The sequence below is a fragment of the Podarcis raffonei genome, chromosome 6 (assembly GCF_027172205.1).
Source record: "Podarcis raffonei isolate rPodRaf1 chromosome 6, rPodRaf1.pri, whole genome shotgun sequence".
Classification (NCBI taxonomy): domain Eukaryota; kingdom Metazoa; phylum Chordata; class Lepidosauria; order Squamata; family Lacertidae; genus Podarcis; species Podarcis raffonei.
Window position 1 is genome coordinate 44,634,040 of NC_070607.1, and position 17,917 is coordinate 44,651,956.

The 17,917-nt window shown below is 38.6% G+C and overlaps 1 protein-coding gene and 1 long non-coding RNA gene across 2 annotated transcripts in view; one reads left to right on the top strand and one right to left on the bottom strand.

Moving 5' to 3' along the window:
- FAF1 (Fas associated factor 1) overlaps nt 1-10,742 on the top strand; it is a 166,214-nt gene extending 155,472 nt beyond the window's left edge. Inside the window, exon 19 of the mRNA XM_053392478.1 lies at nt 9,628-10,742. Within this exon, the coding sequence (XP_053248453.1) occupies nt 9,628-9,711 (84 nt within the window). The 3' untranslated portion in view covers nt 9,712-10,742. The remainder of the gene's footprint in view (nt 1-9,627) is intronic.
- Nucleotides 2,900-17,917, bottom strand: part of LOC128415789 (uncharacterized) — a 36,178-nt gene continuing 21,160 nt past the window's right edge. The window contains exon 3 of the long non-coding RNA XR_008331065.1: nt 2,900-3,019. This is a non-coding gene — a long non-coding RNA (uncharacterized LOC128415789). The remainder of the gene's footprint in view (nt 3,020-17,917) is intronic.

The window sequence follows — 17,917 nt, forward strand, 5'->3', positions numbered from 1 at the left end:
ATAATATAGTTCATCCACTCAAGAGAAGGATTTAGGCTGGTTTAGAGCCAGATTGTGTCTAGCAATGGCATGACTATAAAATACAGGTTAAAGATTAAAAACACTTCCGCCTTTGCCCTTCTTCCCTTTCCTTGGTTTTGTTTTTGGTAAGAAGCAGGTGTTGGTGTTGTTTTGTACAGTTTATGCACTAGAGAGGGGAGCTTGATGTTGCAAGCAAGAAGCTATATTGCAATGTGTATCATATTTCTGAATACAGGAATTGTGTATTTCTGAATTAGTCTACTATCCACAGTAGCCATCAGGATACCTATGGAAGGAACGACTATGCTGTTATTTGTCTCTAATATTTGATATTTGAATGCTTACGGCTGTTGACCATGCACAATTTGTTTTTGTTTATGCTTTCATGACTAATTGTCATCGATCTAGCTTCCATAATTTTGTTGATAATTCTTTTTAAAAGATCCATCTATGTTAGTAGCCAGAATAACAACTTGCATTAGTAATTTCCATACACTTATGGAAATTTCTTTCCTTTATTCTGTCTTGAACCTACTGCCAATGATCCCAGACATACTTTTAGTAACATGATAAAGACAAATCTCCCTCTTCTGTATTGACACTTTTCATAATATATGTCTACACAGAAATAAGTTCCAATGAGTGAGTATATGATTGCAACCTGCCACCTTTTTCTAAATTGCTTCTAGAGCTGAAAAGAAATATTGAATAGTCTAAGCTGAGTGCTAAATACTCAGTAGGCATCTTAATTTGACAGTTCGTTTCTCAGAAAATGACCAACTAAACATGTTGAGCACTACATACAGCTGTCTACAAGATGAAAGTATTCTGTTCAAATGCACCACCAGTCTCTTCTCTCTTCCACCCACCCCCAATTTTCACTATGGTCCTTTCTCTCAACTGGTTTCAAACTTTACTTGATTAGTGTGTTGTCTGATCATTCTCAGACGGTGCTGGGGGAAGTTGCCTCTTTGGGTCACCTGTTAAACAATCTTGGGGTGTGTGCGTATGTGTTATTTTTTCTCATGCTTAGCTTTTATTTTATGAATTTTTGCTAGAAGAAAGAAAGTGTAGTAGCAAAATGCCAAGAAATAGCCTTGGCAACATTAAGATATTAACATTGCTGTGTCTGCTAACTAGAAAATTTAATGATCTCCTGCTGTTTTGGTAATTGGACAAGTAAATGCATCTTAATAAGGCTCTGATCCTCAAAGTGATCCTTCAGCTCTAGCCCTGTTCATTCCGATGGGGTTTGCACTGCCAGAACTCTTTAAGAATCTGTAAATTGCCACTGCATTTTTGTATACATGTTATTGATTTAATCTGTATATCAGTCAGTCATATTGTAGCATCTGCACATCTTCTGTTCACCATTCTAAATGTTTTAGAAACACTTCCCTACATTGCTAACTAGAAATGTGCATTCAAATTAAAGGCCAATCCCTTCTTAGCATACAATCTATATTTAGTCCTCTGTGTCTCAAACTCTGTTTGGTTTGAAAACATTCATATATAGCTTTTTTCATAGTTCAGCACAGGTACTTTCACTTATGGCTTCAGATATTCTCATGCTCAGAAAATTGAGGGAATAAAATATTTTCTTAGCATCTTACAATGCATATATGTTAACTGTTAAACTGAAATAATTCACAAGCCTATAAAGTGAGTGCATAGTGCGGTGACCTTTAGCAACCGACAGAGGAAAATGTTACACTAGATTCCATTTTAGAAGCACTCAAAATTCACAGTTGTCGTCATCATTATCAACATTCCTCAGCAAAATCATTGTGCCAGCTGTTGTCCTTGACAACTGTAAAAATGAAGCGCCAGTGTAAAGTTTCCAACACATAAACATATTCTTTTGGTTAAATTAATATCCCAAGCTTCCTCCCAAAGGAGATCAGGGTGATAAAACAATAAAGATGAACAATAAAATAGATGGATAATAAAAGTTGAAACACTGTATAATTGTACTAAATATTTCCTCCAAATACTATGAAAAATCCCATTTTTCAAGAAACTGGAAAAAAAACTCTTCAATCTCATATGAGGCTACTTTGGTTCTTCCCATTTTGTCTTGTCGCTAATGCTTACAATGTTGTTCTGTTTGTCGCAAATGGGTAAATATCTTTTAACAGAAACCAAACAATCTCTTCATCTGAATAGATTGTTAAACTAGACAAAATGTCTGAATAGGTTGTCAAACTAGACAAAATGTTTAAAGGAATTTTCCCTTGGACCATCACATAAAGGACATTTCACTACATTCTCCACCTGTTTCAAATTCCAGATGCAAATCCATTGGGAGATAGGTATCTACTATCCAGAAGGCATAATCTATAGGTGTTCTAGAAGAGCCCAAAATAGAGGGGAAACCTTCTGCTCTTCTAGATTTCTACATGTGCCAAAATGGCCTTTAAGTAGTTTGCAACTATAAAATCCATCCATAATTAAAATACACAATAGAAATTCCATCAGAGCATTAAAACATGCTAAATTAAAAATTATAAACCTTTTAAGAAATTTCTTCAAGCCTAGGTGAGTAAAAGACAGTAGTACCAAGCTATTTGCATACATTGATTCAAATGTTTCTCCCATGTGTTGCAGGGGAGCATGCATCCTAGGTTTCCAGTCTATGGGCTATGTCATGTGTTTAGATGTCATTTATGTAGGATAGGTGTGAATAGGCAGCCTGGCTTTACTCCTCTATTGACCATCATGTGTTTGGTGAGATTCCTCTGCACCATACCTCACTCCTTATATTAGGGTTGCCATATTCCCAAAGGTGAAAATCCAAACAAAGTTGCTGAGCTTTTGGGGGAACATCCCCCCAAATATCATTTGGGGGCTTTCCTTTTATTTCCCCTGATTATTATTAGTTAAAAAAAATAACTCTACTTGCCATACTTCCGGGTTTTCCTGGACATTTTGCCAATTCAGCAAAAATCCGCCTGGATGCCATTTAGCATAGTGATTTCAGGACGTGTCCAATTAGACCCTGTAAAATAAGGAATAGAACAAATGTCCTATAATTTTCCCTGAAACTTGTTTATTCCTCATAAATCCTTTTCTATGACCCATGCTTGTAATTTTTGGCCGAAAAAAACATTTGCACAACTTAGCTCACACATCTGCAAGACTGACAGGTCTTAGCGGACTGATTTTCAATAGATTTTTGTCCCACACCCTTCTTCCCCAAAGAAGCCCAAGGTGACAAATAACAAACCATCAAAAACAATTTTTAAAGAACATTCATGCTGAAAATATGTATAACTGAACTCATGCAACTCCTTCTTTCCTAAACAGTATTTTTAAAACGTGACTTTGAATCAGTTGGAGCTGTCTCCTTCAAAAGCTCATTTCTGGTAGCACTGTTGTAAACTAGACTTCCCCAACCTGGTGCCCTCCATGACTACAGCTGGCATCTCCATGACCATCGCCTATGCTGGCTAGGGCTCGTGGGACTTGTGAGTCAAAAATCTTTTGTAGTCACCAGGTTGAGGGAGAGGGTATTGTAAAGAATCTGTGTTTATTTATTTGATTTCTTGTGCCCCCTTTACTGTATAATAAAATATACAACTACTGTATAAAACAAAACAGTTGACAACCATAAAACAAAAAAGTGTTAAAACATTTTAGAACATTTCCTTATATAAAACAATACAAACCTTTGGAGACTATTTTATATAATATCAAATCGATGCAAACCATTTTTATTGTTACTACCTGCCCTTCACCCTAAGGTCCCAGGGCAGGCTACAGTAATGATTTTCCTAACCGTAAATATTTTCTCTAAAGAAAGGGCTGTCTTAATCAAATTTCCTCAAGATGTAACTGTATTGAAGTACTTTAATATCTATTTTTATTTAAGTAGAAGAAATATAGTTGATTGGTCATAGACTTATGTGATTCCTAGACTTAAAATTCACACACACATTTAATTTGAATAACCCAGTTGTTTTAAAGTGTTGTATTATGGCCAGCATTGTTTAAAAAATAAAACAAATAAATTGTTTAATTTTTATTAAAGTACACATTATATATTTCTTTTCATTATTCTTGGACATTTCACAGTGCCAATAAAAACCAGTGGCAGATGAGTGTTGCTAAATCAGATCAAATTGCACCTCTTCAAAGTGTGTGTTTATTTGGACCCCTGTTTGAGGCTCTTAATTACAGAATCCTAGTATATGTAGAGATTATTATTTTATCAGACAGAATGAATTGACTGTTCTCGTTTGTGTCATACTGAGATAATACAGATTTTGAAAAAGATTTTGTCCTCCACCAGGTGTGCATTTGAGTGATTTTCACAGCACTTACACCTTGATAAGGGGGATTAGGAAAGAAAGTTAAAGGATTCTTTGTCCACTAGATTCACCAGAGTAATTCAAGCATGTGTAAATGGCAAAGGAAGCTTGCCTGCTTGAGAACAGAATCCTGTTCTAGGGCGTGAACGAAAGTAATGAGTATGATCCTTGTTACTCATGTTTGACTTACAATAGTTGTATATTCCTATCATTACTTTAAATGACCTGACTAGGCTGCTTGCCATTATTTCACTTTACATTTTATTCCTGGATCAGTGTGCATAAGGAGCTGTATGTAGGAAGCAGTAAATTGCTGTTGTACAGGGTGTGAGCATTTGGTGTTATGTGCAGGGTCAGCTAAGGTGAATATGTAAATAGGGGTTTGGAGAGGATGAGCTCTATTAAGAAATGTATTTGAATACAAATCCACTATACTGATAGAAGCCCTAGAAAATCAATCAGTCATTCAGTCAATCATTTATTTGTATGCTGCCTTCCCAAAGTTCAAACCATGCTCTTGGTAACTTAAAACATACAAAAAAAATTTAAACATACAAACATAACAAAAGCAGTAATAAATAAAGAAAACATCAAAAGTACACAACCAAATTCAACAATTTCCATATAAATCATAAGAGCCTAAATAAAGATACAAAAATTTAATATATACCCCAACCCAAGAAAACACTGTGGATGAAGTCCATGATCCACTGAAAGTGACTGGAGACTTTCTATTGGCTTCTATTGGTACTTTTTCAGCCATTGTAGCCTAAATAGCTTTACCCAGAGGTATGGTGCTTCAAATTGGAACGGAGCTGTAACATAGGGAGCCATATTCTGCTGGTTATTATCTGCCCAACAATGGGGGTGGACCACTGAGTATATATCAGCTACTATTCTCCTAGCAATTCCAGTATGATTCAGAACTTTCTTTCTTTCTATTGATTTTCCCCTCAATGCAAATATTTACCAGCATCTTACAATACAGGTAAGGTAAAGGTAAATAACCCTTGGGCAGTAAGTCCAGTCAAAAGCGACTATGGGGTGCAGCGCTCAGCATAGAGAGCTTTCCGGGTCATGTGACCAGCATGACTAAACCGCTTCTGGCGCAACCGAACACCATGACGGAAGCCAGAGTGCATGGAAACGCCATTTACCTTTTTGACCCAACGATACCTATTTATCTTCTCACACTGGTAAGCTTTTGAACTGCTAGGTTGGCAGAAGCTGGGACAGAGCAACGGGAGCTCACCTTGTCATGGGGATTCGAACTGCCGACCTTCCGATCGGTGAGCCCAAGAGGCTTAGTGGTTTAGACCACAGCACCACCCATGTCCCCTTCTTAACATATATGATACAATGGAATGATAAGAACTGGGATAATTTTAGTTACTTTAAGGTAAAGGTAAAGCGACCCCTGACCATTAGGTCCAGTCGTGACCGACTCTGGGGTTGCGGTGCTCATCTCGCTTTTTTGGCCAAGGGAGCCAGCGTACAGCTTGCGGGTCATGTGGCCAGCATGACTAAGCCACTTCTGGCGAACCAGAGCAGTGCACGGAAACGCTGTTTACCTTCCCGCCAGAGCGGTACCTATTTATCTACTTGCACTTGGACGTGCTTTCAAACTGCTAGGTGGGCAGGAGCAGGGACCGAGCAACGGGAGCTCATCCCGTCGCGGGGATTCGAACCGCCAACCTTCTGATCGGCAAGCCCTAGGCTCTGTGGTTTAACCCACAGCGCCACCCGCGTCCCTTTTAGTTACTTTAGTTGATAGTATATTGTACCCTTAAGTTATTGAATACATTTACATGTCTACTATTTGAGTAATTCTTCTTTATATATAAATACTATTTAACCATCAGCTTCAATGTTTCTCAAACTGGGGTCCCCAGCTGTTGTTGCACTATAACCCCCTTCATTCCTGGTCACTGAGCTAAATATAATGCTCACAGAACAAAGTTTCTTGGATGAAGAGATTGTGAAGGTTACAGCCAAATCCACAGTCAAGAGGAAAAGACCATTCGTGACAACCCTTCAAGTGCCCAAGGAAAGCCAGGGACTAATAAGAGAAATTTAAAATTTAAGGATGATTCTCCCAAGATTGACTCTACTAAGATGAGGTCTTTGGACAAGCCGCAGGTGGTCATATCTAATTGGCTAATAATGAATCCCAGTGGCTCACTGCTAACTGAGGTTGAACTGTAGGCAGAAATACAAGCCATTTTAGGGATGTCCCTAATATTAGGAAATGGCTTTTGATGTAAATATTTGAGCCTTCAGGAGAAATGTGGTAGTATTGAACTTACGGTAATTTTCAGGATTTAGAAGTCCGGGATAAATTATGGTGTTTGATTTACTTCAACAGAGAACTGTTATTTGAACTAAAAGAATGTAAAAATAACTTTGCAGGGCGTCAGATCAGAAGTACACACACACACACACACACACACACACACACGAGGTATCAGGTATCAGAAAGTGATGAAGAGGGCATAGGAGGGAAGAAGACCATGTTCATGAAGACGGTTCTTGCTGTCATCCTGGATACAATTTCAGGAGGAAAGTACTGCTTGAATATGCCCAGAGACAACTTGTTTCTAATTCTCCTTTCAGTTGTTGCTGCTTTCAGGTTTTTTGCTTGCCATCTAAAGCCTATCTTTTGGTCAGAGGAGTGATAATAAAGCTTCTGTTTTCCACGCTAAAGCAACATATTTACATACTACAAATAACAAAGTAAATGCTGCAGACGGGATCTGGCGTGATAATTAAGTACAATGGCGACCCATATGAACAGAAAATGCCAAGCAGCTAAAACAAAGCAACAACAGCTTTGTTTGTTGACAGATGTAGGAGCCATATTGTTAGTTAATTGGGTAATGGTGTAAACATTTGCAAACTCTGCAGTCCCTAGGTGAATTAAAAAACCAGCAGGCACACTGAAATCAAGGGTGAAAAGCAGCAAACCTCCTCTTAGCACAGGTACTCAGCTAACCTCCAAAGTTGAAAACACTTGAGAAAAGGACATCGTTGATAGTTGTTATTAAGGGTAACTTGAGTTTGTAAACCCAAGAGTTCCGATTAGGATGTGCATCCTTAATTACACTCAAGTGAATAATAGGTTTCCATCTGGTTACAGTCTGGAGGATAGTGTTCATTAACCCAGCCTCGCTTTTCAAACCAGTTTTCGCCTGATACACAGAAGACATTCTCACTCTACTTACCTTTCCTTGCTTTTGCAATAAAGGGGTTATGGGATTTGGAAAGTGAGTGGATTTAATTAGATACAGACTTGAACTGAACAGAGAAAGCAAATTGCTTTTCTCAGGTGCACGGTACCTCTTGTCCAAAGAATGGTTCAGCACTGTAGCAGTGAAATGCTAAAGGCTTTAAATATGAAACAAAAAGCTTCATTATTAGGCTTCTGTAAGTGCAAAACAGAATTCAGAGTCGCAGTAGTTTTATAAAACATATTTTCTAAGATAGTTTCTTCCCATTCATTTTAAGTGGTATGTTCTTTGGAGAAAATGCTATATCACAAATCCTTTTTAATGGGCTTTTAAAACATTTTATAATCTCAAGCATTCGTGGTATGGTGTTATGACATATTTATGTATGTGGTAGAATCTAGTTGGTGTCATTCTGCTGACAAAAGGCATGCATCAGTGGAACAGGGAGGAATAGAAAGTTAGGTGCTCCCTTCCCCTCCCAAAGACCACCACTCCATCTGAAATCTGCCTCGGAGGGTCCCCCAACCCCCAGAAAATTCCCTTCCTCCCTGTTCTGCTGACAGATGCCTTCCATCAGCGGAGCGTCACCAGGTGCAACAAGCAGTATAGAATTTAAAATACTGACCATCCAAACAAAATAAAATCAATTCAATTTTAAAAACACAAAAAAATGGAACGGTTGAAACAAAGCTAGAACACCAGTGGAGGGCTGAGGTGGGAACTAACACTAGGAATAAGACTCAAGTAACAATGGTATGGAACTATCTTTTTTCTGTTCACAAAGCGGGACTTCAGCAACTACTGGAACTTGATTTGTTCAGTAATGCCTGACATAAAAGTGCCCTGTGTTTGTGAGCAGTAGACAGTTACTACTTATTTCAAATTTTAATGCACCCTATGTGGTTACATGCTTGAGCCTTTGATTGCAGCTACATATTCCAATGCAGTTATTCATCATACCACAATTCACTGCCCATGTACAATCTGCCAGTGTAAAGTAGTTTTGCATACAGAGTATGAGTGTGAGAGGGGGGAATGGCAATCTGGTCTAACAAACATGTATTTAATGTTTTCAGGTGAGACCCTATCCTAAAAGCTCAAATTGTAATTGCTGGGAAGGTATACTGTATACTTCTACACAAAAGTGTACATGCATATTGTAGTAGAGCTGTGCTCCTTTCTAATGTATGTGTTTCACTAGATAGCAATTGTTGGTAAATCATACAGTATGGTTTCACAGGTGTGGATAAACAATTTCCAGTAATATATCTTTTCAAGCCCAGATTTTAAACTTGGAAAATGTAATAATATCCAAGCACTATTGGAGAAAGAAAGTCAATTGAATTTAAGCATGGAGTGAGCTGAAATGGATTTGTCAATTACTGTCATACCTCATGTTACGGCCACTTTAGGTTACGTGTTTTCGGGTTGCGGACTGCGGGAAACCCGGAAGTACCGGAACAGGTTACTTCTGGGTTTCGCCGCATGCGCAGAAGCGCCAAATCATGCCTGCGCAGACGCGGTGCTTCAGGATGCGAACGCTGCAGGTTGTGGACGTGCCTCCATCATGGATTATGTCCGCAACCCGAGGTTCCACTGCACATAGGTGACATGCTTTCTGCAATGCACTGCAAAATCAAATTGCAATTATTAGAGGATGTCTAAGCCATTTACATATTTGAAACACCAATTAAATTAAGTGAGTATTTTGGGTCTATATAGAAAAAAGTGCTAGGCATGTCATTTCTGTCCTGTGTACCTGTAAGATTCCAATAATCTCACAACATAACATCTGCATTGACAAATGCTGATAGATTCTCTAAATAAAGAAAATGAGAGACCTTTTGCCAGGTGCACAAAATGCAACTTACAATAAACCTATCTTTCTTGCAGCCCATTGCAAATATATACATATTCTTATGTATGAATTGATGCTATTTTCCTGAATGTTATAAGTAAAAAAATTAAAAGGCCCTAAAATAGTTATCAGTCTGCTTTTGAAAATGTATATGACGGCTACCTGTACTTGTTTTTTCAGGTTTTCTTCTGTTATTTTTTTGTCTTCACAGGTGACCCAGCTGGATCCAAATAAATCATTACTGGAATTAAAATTGTACCCTCAAGAAACACTTTTCCTAGAGGCAAAAGAATAGATCGAGCCAGATTGGAGGACTAAGCAATCCTTTGATAATGAACGAGGCACGGTGAACGCTTTATCCAAATCACCGTGTACTGTCATTTAACTCAAAAATCAATGTCACAACTCTGCCTCTTTCAAGAAGCCGGAAAGGAAGAATAAACATAGCTCCTTAAAAGTTTTCCATACATGAGTATATGTTTCCAACCTCATTTAAATGAGCAGAAAAGAAATATTCTGCAGTAAACACTGAACACTATGACTCTGTTGCTCACTTACCATCTGGCTTTTGTTATAATTAATGCACTGTTAAAATGTGAGTGATTGTCAAGTAGAATTTTTACTCCTCAATTACCCCCTTTTCACCAAGAATTCTTGGACATTTCTGCCTGTACTTTTGACACTAGAATACTGTATATTTGATATTTCGGTGAACCAGTGCTCTCATATATATGCATTTTCTTCCTGTGTTTGAATTTCTACTTCACCACCTAATTTTTTAAAAAAGGCAGAAAATCAACACATGGGACATTTTCAGCCTTGGAGATTTAACAGTATTATAGTAGTAGAAAGCAGAAACCTTTTTTGTTTTGTTGGTACTTTCTGACTCCTTTCATAAGATGTAAGGTTTTGTTTGGAGAATATAGTTTGACATATATGCAAGATATTTATTTACCTTTTTCCCCTTTTGGATCTCAGTTCCAATTCATTTTAGGGAGTACTTTCCATTACACTGCAGTGTGCTGAACTGCTGATGATGTGAATATCTAAATAATGTTCAGAAATGGGCCAGTGCTAAATAACTGGTATCTAGCTGATAGTTCAGTAATAAGTTGATATTGACTACCAGCCTCTAAAAGTGTTTCAAATAGCAAACACACATTTTATTTTATTTTTTGCTTATCATTGTGGAAGAAATTACAGGAACCCTTCTCTCTGCCCTTTATTTCCTTTTTGCTTCCTTTCATTCTGGCACTTGTTTGTATTTTTTTTCTGCTGTTTTAAAGCACCTTGTTTATTTCACCAAACAATAAAAATGTAAAATTACAGTGTATTAAGAAATCTTCCTCATTGCATTTTCATTATTGATCCTGAGTAATGTGTACCCAGGGAACTGGTTCTGAAGCCTGAATTATACAAACCAACCCAACCCAACTATACCTGCTGCCTAAAATTGTATCAAAATAATTTTATAAGCTTTTTGTTTTTTTAAAAAAAGCAACAAAAATCTAGGTGTAGGGTATAGAATTTGAGAGCACCACAAAAACATCAGCTACTAAACAGATCATTGGTTTTTCTGCATATAACTCAAGATTGTATCCAAGTATGAAGATTTAATATGAATCAGAAACAAACATATAAACATTGTCAGTGGTGTTCTGCTTTTCAAAATGTTGGATATATGAAATTAGTGTGTGATTATTAGGTGGCTAGTAAAGCCGATATATTATTTTTTACCAAAAATGCAAAATGTGGATGGGGGAGTCTTCTAAAACAATTACGTTAGTGAATGCACACAGGACCTACAGTGATGTATTCATGTCACACTATTTCATGCCCCCCCCATCTACAGTACATGAAACTCAACATTAGACAATATGGAATGTATTGGAAAGATCCAGCTTGTTACCTTAATTGAAAAGCTATACAAGTTGCAAACAGAAGAAATGTAAAAAACAAATTCCATACCTAAGTAGGAAGAATGAAATCTACTCCAAGTTAAAAGCCCCATGCAGTTTAATTAGAGACAGTTAAGGTCATGTTTAACCCTTCCAATCAAATGAATGGAACTGTGGTCTACCACTTGTTTCTGCATCAAAATTCTCTCTGAAGCAAGTGGATTCTGAATTGTGCCCTTAATTAGCATTCATCTGCAAATGTTCATTTAGATTGTTGTCAACCATACTTCTAATGAGTGGGCTTGCTGAAATATTGATATGCATTAGCATGGTTTTCACATCACATTAATGGTTTAATGTGAACATGCAGCATGCTAGTGTATGGTGCTCAAATGTTCTTGCTCTGTTCCTCCCCTGCTCCTGCTGCCGCCATGCCACTACGAAACAAGCCAGAGTCTGACTTGCTATGACATCCAAACCTAGGTTCACAGTTTGTTTCTCTCTAAATTCTGGTTTGTTTTCCAGCAGTGTAGCAGAAGCAAAGAAGAATTTTCCAGTGCTATGCACCAACACACTGCATGTTCATTTTTATGTATGGTTTAATGTGATGTGGAAACCAGATCATTGTATAGAATATTTTTAAAATTACCTTTATCTTATATAATAAGTTTCATTTGTGAGATCATTGTGCTGTTTTTATCTTCTTCAGCTTTATTTCTTATATTCTGGCTACACATTTTCACTTCCCTATTAATTTATTAAATGTAGTTTAATCTTCCTGTGATGTATTTTATACCATGCTTCCATTTTACCCATCTGAACATCAACATTTGTTTACTTATTTCTTTTCATCTCGCATGATCTCATAATTAAGTCGCAAATGCACCCAAATGATTGACAGGAATAGCAATTCGAGGTTTTAAAGGTAGTTTCCTATACTCTTCCACAACTTGATCTGAATTTGTGGATATGTTTATGCTGTGTGGTTGGTTGGTTGGTTGGTTGGTTAGTGAATGTATACATCCAGCATGAAATTGGCTGTAAGCTTCTGTTGTGCCAATTTGGTTGCAATTTTCTCCATGTAAAATTAATTCCACCTGCTGTTCACTTTTGAGTCTATGAGGCATTGTCTTGGAGGACTGCAAGAATGCATATCTTCCTATTGAAATAAAATATTGCTAATGATTAGTTTATTCCTAACATTTGGATTTTTAGGAATACAAACTTCTGTAATCAAAAGCCTTCACAAATATGGGCCCACAATGCTGCTTGTTGTTCATGTAGCAATAGTATTTAATGACAATTTTATATGTGCCCATTTTTTCTCTGTTTCAAAGCCACCGTATTAGTCACATTTTCTTTGCTGATATCAATTCACCAGCCCTTTATATTCAATATGCAAGCTGTTATCCCCACCCAACTGTTACATTGTTACGGTGGATCATATCTTTGATTCCACTTTTACATTGTCAGGTCCCTCATATTAATGGATTATCATTAATGTCTTGAATGCATTAGTATTAAATCTTAAGGCATTATTGTTGTCAATTAATGGAAACTTGTAACAAAGTGTTCCTTTTTGTGTCTATTATCCCATTCAGTAGGATGGGGAAAGGGGGAGGCTCCCTGGCAGCAGCAAGTGCTGCCTCCGATGTACCTCCTCATTTTTACATTGCTGTTTAAACTGATATTAGAGGTTATGCAAAACCCAAATGTCTCCTCTGTATTCTCTTCACCTACACTCTTTACATTTAATGGGGGTGAGTTTTTATGGAACCGCCTTAAAAAAAAAAGATGTAGCAGAACAGGACGACAGCTTTCATAAATTGTACTTTTTCAGTGACATTAGAAACATAAAATAAATTTGCAGTTACACTGAAGTTTCTACTAAAATCTAGTTTACCTTTGTCTTGGAAGAGTCCGTGATTGTTCTTTCATTCCTCTCCATAACTAAGAGAAATAATGTCTTTTTTCAAAGATCAAACACTAAGTAGTCCAGGGATGAACAGCGTAGCCTTCCTTGTGTTTGATGGGGCTTTTGAAGGCACAACGAGGATATAAGTATAATATAGTGTATTCCCATATACTTCGGGTTTGTTTATAATTTTTATCAAGGCAACAGTTTGGCATGTTAGATCTGGGCTGCAGTCCAGCTCTACTTGCACATCACTAGTTCTGCACAACTACTTCTTTTAATTTCTAATAAAATTATGTATCATACCTTTCAAAATGTGTTTTTACTCAAAACAGTTTACAAACAAGTATTGTGATAAGAGCACCATTTCAGTGTTCTGGACACAGACAGGAACATGCATCCATATTTACATAAAAAGACTCAACTAGTCAGTTCAGTGTGATACTTGCTTACATCAACCTCCCCCTTAAAATAATATGGCCCAAATACAAGTAAACAGTTCTGCAAGTTGAATGAGTTTTAGCTGTGTAGTGGAACTTCCTTGTACCCTTTAAATCTGTTCTATCCCTTAAATCTGTTTCCCCAATCCCCCAGAGCAGATTTACAGTGTGTGCAAAGAGAAAAGAGGGCGGGAAGTTCCACTGTGCAGCTGTGCAGGTCACTGCAGGACAGAGTCACTGTGCAGGTACCTCTAGGCCCCAGCAAAGCTTTTGAGGGCAATTAAGACAGTAGCTGCTACCACGGGTGTAGCCAGGATTTTCGTTAGGGGTGTAGGCTTTTGTTGGAGGGCAGAACCTCAGATTTGTATTTTACTGATTTAGAGGGGCAGCAGCCCCCTCCTTGGCTACACCCATGGCTGTTACTGCTGATTCACCTAGTGCAGTGATGGCCAAACTTGGCCCTCCAGCTGTTTTAGGACTACAATTCCCATCATCCCTGACCACTGGTCCTGTTAGCTAGGGATGATGGGAGTTGTAGTCCAAAAACAGCTGGAGGACCAAGTTTGGCCATCACTGGTCTAGTGCTTCTGTTCTCATTGCCAGCCTGTTCACAGCCATCCATTCCCACTGCTGCTTCTCAACAACATCCATCCTGCCCCCCACTGCAGGGAGGAAAATCCAGGGGGAAGCATGCCCTGGTCCCCCTCAAATATTTGGCAGGCTCTGATTTTTTGCAGTGCAGATGTGTATCCAGATGTAAATCTGTATCTACCTTTGCATGAGCCAAAACCTGCTTTCTTGCATACATCCCTTGCTGACTATGTTTCCAGAAACTGGTGTTCTTGGGGCTAGCTTGTTGCAGTCTTCTGCAATATTCCTACATGTACTTAAGTAGCAATAAATGTGTAATGGCAACTGGTCAGTCCAACTCACCAGTAGAGGGATGTGCTTCTGAACTTATTCTGGAATTCTGCATATCACAAGCCTGCCACCTATTCCAACATACACATCATCAATTCTCCTCCTGCATTTTCTGGTGTTTTGCAAATAAGCAACGTTTTAACTGAGCTTCAAGATGCACTCAGAAAGTGGAGTGTGCATCCACTCAGAATTGTTGCTATCTTGGTATGGGCCATTTCATTTATACAAAGTCCTGCATTAAGTTCAGCTCCATGGAGGGAAAAGTGCATATTTTAATAAGAGGGTGTCTTTTTAAAAAAGAAAAAGCTAGGCTTTTATTTATTTTATCTGCTACATTATATTCCACCTTTCTTCCCTCGTGTTACTCAAGGTGGCACAAATGGGTTTCCCAGAGGAAATCTTCCATCAAGCCACTTGACAGAAGTGAACCTGCTCACCTTCCCTTTGTGCCCTAAGCCACTTTACACAAAGTTTGTGCGCAAGAGGCTGGGAAAATGTTTTTCCAACACTGCACAGAAAGTTGCAAATATGTTGCAGCTCTAAGAAAATACTTCTATGTGTTTGTATAGTTCCACTTGCTCAGAGGAGACTGGTGGTTTGTTGTCCGTTGGCTGCACTTGTATAACTTTGTGTCAAAGGCAAAAGATTATTGAACTGAGAAAAAGGAAGCCGAACTCTTGACTGGCTGCATTAAGAAAATTCCATAGGCAAGTTATTTCTCTAAAAAGGAGGCAATGGCGGATTGGGGCAAATGAGACAAATGAAAGCTTGCCTCTGAGAGGCAAATGAAAGCTTTCCAACATGTATGTATTTATTTCAGTTATTAATTGCTTTTCAGGGTCAAGCTATCACAAAGTGAGAGAGACAAGAGAATTTTTTTTTAAAAAAACTAGAGTATCAGACAAAATAGGAAGCTCCGAGTGGAGGCAACAAATTGATTCATGAAAAAAATTGTTAAAGCACCTAAACAAGAGGTAACCAACACAGTGCCCTCCAGATGCTGTGGACTGCAGCTTGCATTATCCCTGACCACTGGCCATGCTGGCTGTGGCTGATGAGAGTTGCAGTCCTAAACAGCGACACCAAATAGGCTACCTCTGACCTAAACTCTTTTAAAGAGAGGCAATAGTAAAAAGATAAGATTTAAAGGCTTTATTGAATACCAAAACTCAGTGGGCCAAGTAAATGTTAACTGGAAGAGAGTTCCATAAAGTGGAGCCACCACTGAGAAAGCCCTGTCTTGTGTGCTCATCGACCATGCTGATTTCACAATAGGCACACATGGCAAGACCTCTAATACAGATCTTAGATTACAGGCAGGGAGCGATGGATGTAGGCTCTCCTTAGGTAACCAGGTAGCAAACTGCTTTAAGTCTCTAACTGCCAAGAAATTAAGGATGAAAATAGATCAAATCTAAAACCTATCAGCATTGTTTGGGGGCCTTTGTCTTTTAATGAAGGCTTTATAGTCCATGTTCACCCTGAATGTCAATGATATACACCCAACTTGCAGGAACATATTTGTATATTAAGATTTATTTAAATCATTTTGGGGGGTTTTCATGGAAAGAGCCTGTTGCTTTCAATCTTGCTCGGTTTCATGATGTTACTTTTGTTTATCCATTCAGTGTGGATATTGCAATTTATATTTGTATCTAAACCAATAGGTTTGGGGCTTACTGTATTTGCTGTGCTTTTTTAAGGGGTTGGGCTGAATAGAAATTAAGGTGGTATGTCATATGGGTCCCATTTGAATGCTATTAATAATCTTCTAAAATGCAGAACTTACTTGTATTTCCTCTAGATGCTCAATGTAACCCCGAAAGTCACTTCTCTCTTTGACAGAAGCCAGACACATTTTGGAACCCCAAAAGTCCATTGGTGAAGAGGCCTGTCCAGACTGCAAGTCATTTATTTCTGTTGGCTAATAATATCAAGTGCCCATCTGAAGTCAAAACAGAAATGTTCCATTTTAACTGTAGTGGACCTAATCTCAGAAGGTTTCCTCAGTCTATCAGAAAGGCCAGGAGGCTATCTGAACCACACAAGACACCCTTCTCCTTTGGATGAAGTCTGATCAGTCTCCAGACCCCAAAGGCAACCCCACTGATCTGTCTGTTCTTGAACTACCAACACCCTTAGAATTTTCACCTCAGTCTGAAGTAGACTCACTCAGGGTGACTCTCCTACAATTCAAACACCCCCATCTGACTACAGCAAACCTACAAAGTTTGCTACCAAGCCACACAATCCTAATATTACACTTGGGAACCAGGAAGAAAGGAAGAAAGGGGAAGGATCTAATCTGAATTCTACAAACCTGGCTAAATATGTATATGGTAAACAACTAGGGTTGGCCCAAAAGATTTTGCTGCCAGAGATGGAATGGCAAATGTAACAGCTACTTCCATTACTAGAAAACATTTCCTCTGAGTTCTTTATCACATAGTAAAAATCAGAGATATCGGTAAGGTCTTCCTGGCCCAATTTATGTGCCCTTTGAGACATTTGAATAAATCACAAGTTAACAGTTAATGGTTGATGTGAGGGTCACTAAATAAAATACAGTGGTACCTCGGGATGCGAACGGGATCCATTCCAGAGCCCCGTTCGCATCCCGAATGGAACGCAAGATGTGCTCCGTTACTTCTGGATTGCCGCGGAGCGCAACTCGAACGCGCTCCACCCAAAGCACATTCAACTCAAGATATGACTGTATTTGTTTCCCTACACTTGCTTAAACAGAGAGAGGGGCTTGTGCCAATTTTAAAGATGACACAAATGTATTGTGTGAAACATGCTCTACAAGGGCCTTTGCAGCTGCCCTTGAAGGCTCCTGAGAAATTGCAGCTAGTCCAAAATGGAGCAGCCAGATTAATATCTTACATTATCTGCAAGGGGCATGTACTACTTACTTACTTATTATTGCTTCCAAGATAAACTCAAGGTGGTAGTGCACACCTTCAAAGTCTAGGCTCAGGATAGTTCCTTAAGTTAGTTCCCATCCTTAAAGATCCGGGAATGTTAACTAGGGTTCCACAAGGACCACTGTGTTTATCCCCAAATGGACTTGAGCCCTTTTGCATATACTCCAGGCAAGGGTACATGAACATGAATGGGTGCTTGAGCACCTTACCTTGCCCCTCCCCAGGACCCTCTCAAATTTCCTAGGTCAGAAGAAGGGGAAAGTGGAGGCAGCAGAGCTTCCTTTCCTGCCAAGAAGTGCACTGAGACTACCAACTACCATGGAGCAGGAAGTTTGACTAGATGATTTTCAAGGTCCCTTCCAATTATACAATTGGAATTCTAGTAATTATAGCCACCTCT